Below are 2,500 nucleotides of genomic sequence, written 5' to 3'. Positions count from 1 at the left end.
AAGTTACCCATTGAAATAGATACCCCCGTTTCTCCTCCGTTTTCTATGAAGCACAAACACTCACACAAGTGAATCGTTCTCTCTGGCAGAAGCGTTCATTCGACTTTAACCCCGCTAACTTTGAAGAAATGAAGGAGAAAATGGTGGCCAAGATCAGCAACATGACCTGCGCTCTCAGGAAGCTCGAAATGGTAAGTAATATCCACGAAATTCAGTCCTGAAAAGATGTCTTATCTTATGTCTTACGAAACCACGAAGCTCCGAAGCTTCAGATCCGTGCGGTCCAGGTTTTTGCATGGTTTCGTGTGAGAATGAATACACAAAGAGATAAAAACAAAAGGAATTATAACGAATTTCTATATATATATATATAAAAACCCACTCACCCTCTTCCTCAAAACCCAAAACCAAAAAAAACAGATCACAGACGAGAACGAACCGAATTACGAGCTGTTCGAGTCCGAAATCGACGGCTTGGAGGTGAACGGCCCTCTCAAGGCAGACCTTATGGAAGCAGCTCTCATGTGCAAGGACTTCTCCATGTGCCTGCCCCAGGAGAAGGCGAAGCATCCCCTCATGAAGGAACTGGGAAAAGTCATCGGATACATGAAGTGTTGCAACATGAAGAAGGTAAGCGGGTGTTTTTTTTTTTTTTTTTTTTTTGCTTTGTGTCTCTCTGTTATTGGTTTTGCTAGATTGTGGTTATACTTTTATTGTATATTTCTTGTTGCTGCACGCTTACACACATTCACACATACATACTCACACTTACACACACACAAACACACACTCACACACACACACACACAAACACACACTTACACAAGCACAAACACACACTTACACAAGCACAAACACACACTTACACACACACTTACAAAATACACAAACACACACAGAAATACACCTCTCCACCCCCAAAACCAACAACGTATCTAACCTCCCAATCCCTCCCCTTCCTCCCCCTCCAACCTTCTCCTGCGCCTCCTTCAACCTTCTCCTGCGCCTCCTTCAGCTGATGGCCTGTATGAAGAACGACTTCCGCATGTACGCCGCTGAGATGGGATTCGAAGGACCCATCGATGAGATGATGGAGGAAGTGCCTCTCGATATGGAGGAAATGATGACCGGTTCCTTGATGTAAAGAAGAAAAAAAAAGGAAAGGAAAACGGGAGAAAAACAAAACAAACAAACAAGGTTGATGATGATATTGGTGTCCTGATTTCGTAAAGGGGATTTTCAGAAGTAGGTTTGTTTTTTGTTTGTTTTATATTCTTCTGAAGGTTCTCTTGTGACGGTTTTATTGAGATTCTCGACTTGGAATGGCCTTGTTTTTGTTTTTGTTTTTTGTTGTTTTTTTATATCTGGAGATTGGATTTGATGATGTTATTTCATCAGGAAAGATCAAGATTAAGAGGAGAGAAGAAAGGAGAAAAGAACTTACATCTCTAGTAATTTTCTTTTCTCTTCTTTCTTTCTCTCTCTCTGTCTTCTCATAGGAAATGCTAAAGAAAAAAAAAATCTATCCATTTTCTCTTTTTTATATATATCTTCAAAACATCAGCTCCTTCCTACAGCTCACATCCCCCCACACACAAGCAAAGGATTTTTTGGAAATTCCCGCGAAAATGTTGTGATGTTGAACCACAATAGTTCGAGGGAAAATATTCCTTAACATGCATCAAGGAGAGTCATGCAATGTGGCATTTTTCTCTGTGTTGCATCAGTGAAGAGTAGACGACGATGTGCTTCAATGCAGTCTTTTTTTCAATTTCATGGAGGGGCATTTTCTGTACTCATGATTAAAAAAATAAAGTGATGCACTTTTTCTTTGGTTTTATATCCTTTGAAGGCATGGAAGAATATATATACGATGGTGCCTTAATTGTTATTATTATTGATAATCGTATCCTCCGAAGAAGGAATATATGATTTTAAAGGAAAGTAGTAATAACGGTAACAATGATAATAATGATAGTGATGGTGATAGTGGTAATAATGGTCATTGCAACAACTCTAAGGTAACTTAAACAATTGTGCATACAAATCTATTGTGACACTAAAGTAAAAATATATTTGATTGATACTTAAACCAAAAAATGAAATGTCTCTGCTATACAAAATTAAAAAATGAAACCGGTATAAACCATATTGTTTGTAAAAAAAAAATATTTGACTTTAAGTATTGTTGCTAACCTATTCATGCCGGTTTTGCAATTTTGCATTCAATATTTCAAGTTCTGATCCCAGTTCTAAATTTCCCTATTTCATCGCAACATCATGTTTCCTGTATTGCCTTTCTTTTGTCCCCTGAGACCCAGTGTGCAACCTTCTTTGTCCTTCTGCCATTCTATTCTGCATCCTAAGCAATTGCAAGTTAGTTAGAAAGTTAGTTATTGAACAGTATGGTGATTTTTCCTCCTAAAGTTTTCTAAGAGCGTATGACATTATGAAGCACTTTGTTACCGTAAATAAAAGTGTTTTTTTTTTTTTTTTCTTT

General features: G+C 37.8%; 1 protein-coding gene across 1 annotated transcript in view; it reads left to right on the top strand.

The window, feature by feature from the left end:
* Positions 1–2,500, top strand: part of LOC122245367 (uncharacterized) — a 14,389-nt gene that overhangs the window by 2,106 nt on the left and 9,783 nt on the right. The window contains exons 4-6 of the mRNA XM_086541363.1: positions 90–191; positions 421–630; positions 1,016–1,141. Of these exons, the coding sequence (XP_086397489.1) occupies positions 90–191; positions 421–630; positions 1,016–1,141 (438 nt within the window). The remainder of the gene's footprint in view (positions 1–89; positions 192–420; positions 631–1,015; positions 1,142–2,500) is intronic.

This window comes from Penaeus japonicus, unplaced genomic scaffold (genome assembly GCF_977035675.1).
Source record: "Penaeus japonicus unplaced genomic scaffold, GWHDUDI00000001_assembly GWHDUDI00000010, whole genome shotgun sequence".
NCBI classification, from domain to species: Eukaryota; Metazoa; Arthropoda; class Malacostraca; order Decapoda; family Penaeidae; genus Penaeus; species Penaeus japonicus.
The sequence above is the reverse complement of the archived record's forward strand: the minus strand, read 5'-3'. Positions and strand labels throughout refer to the sequence as shown.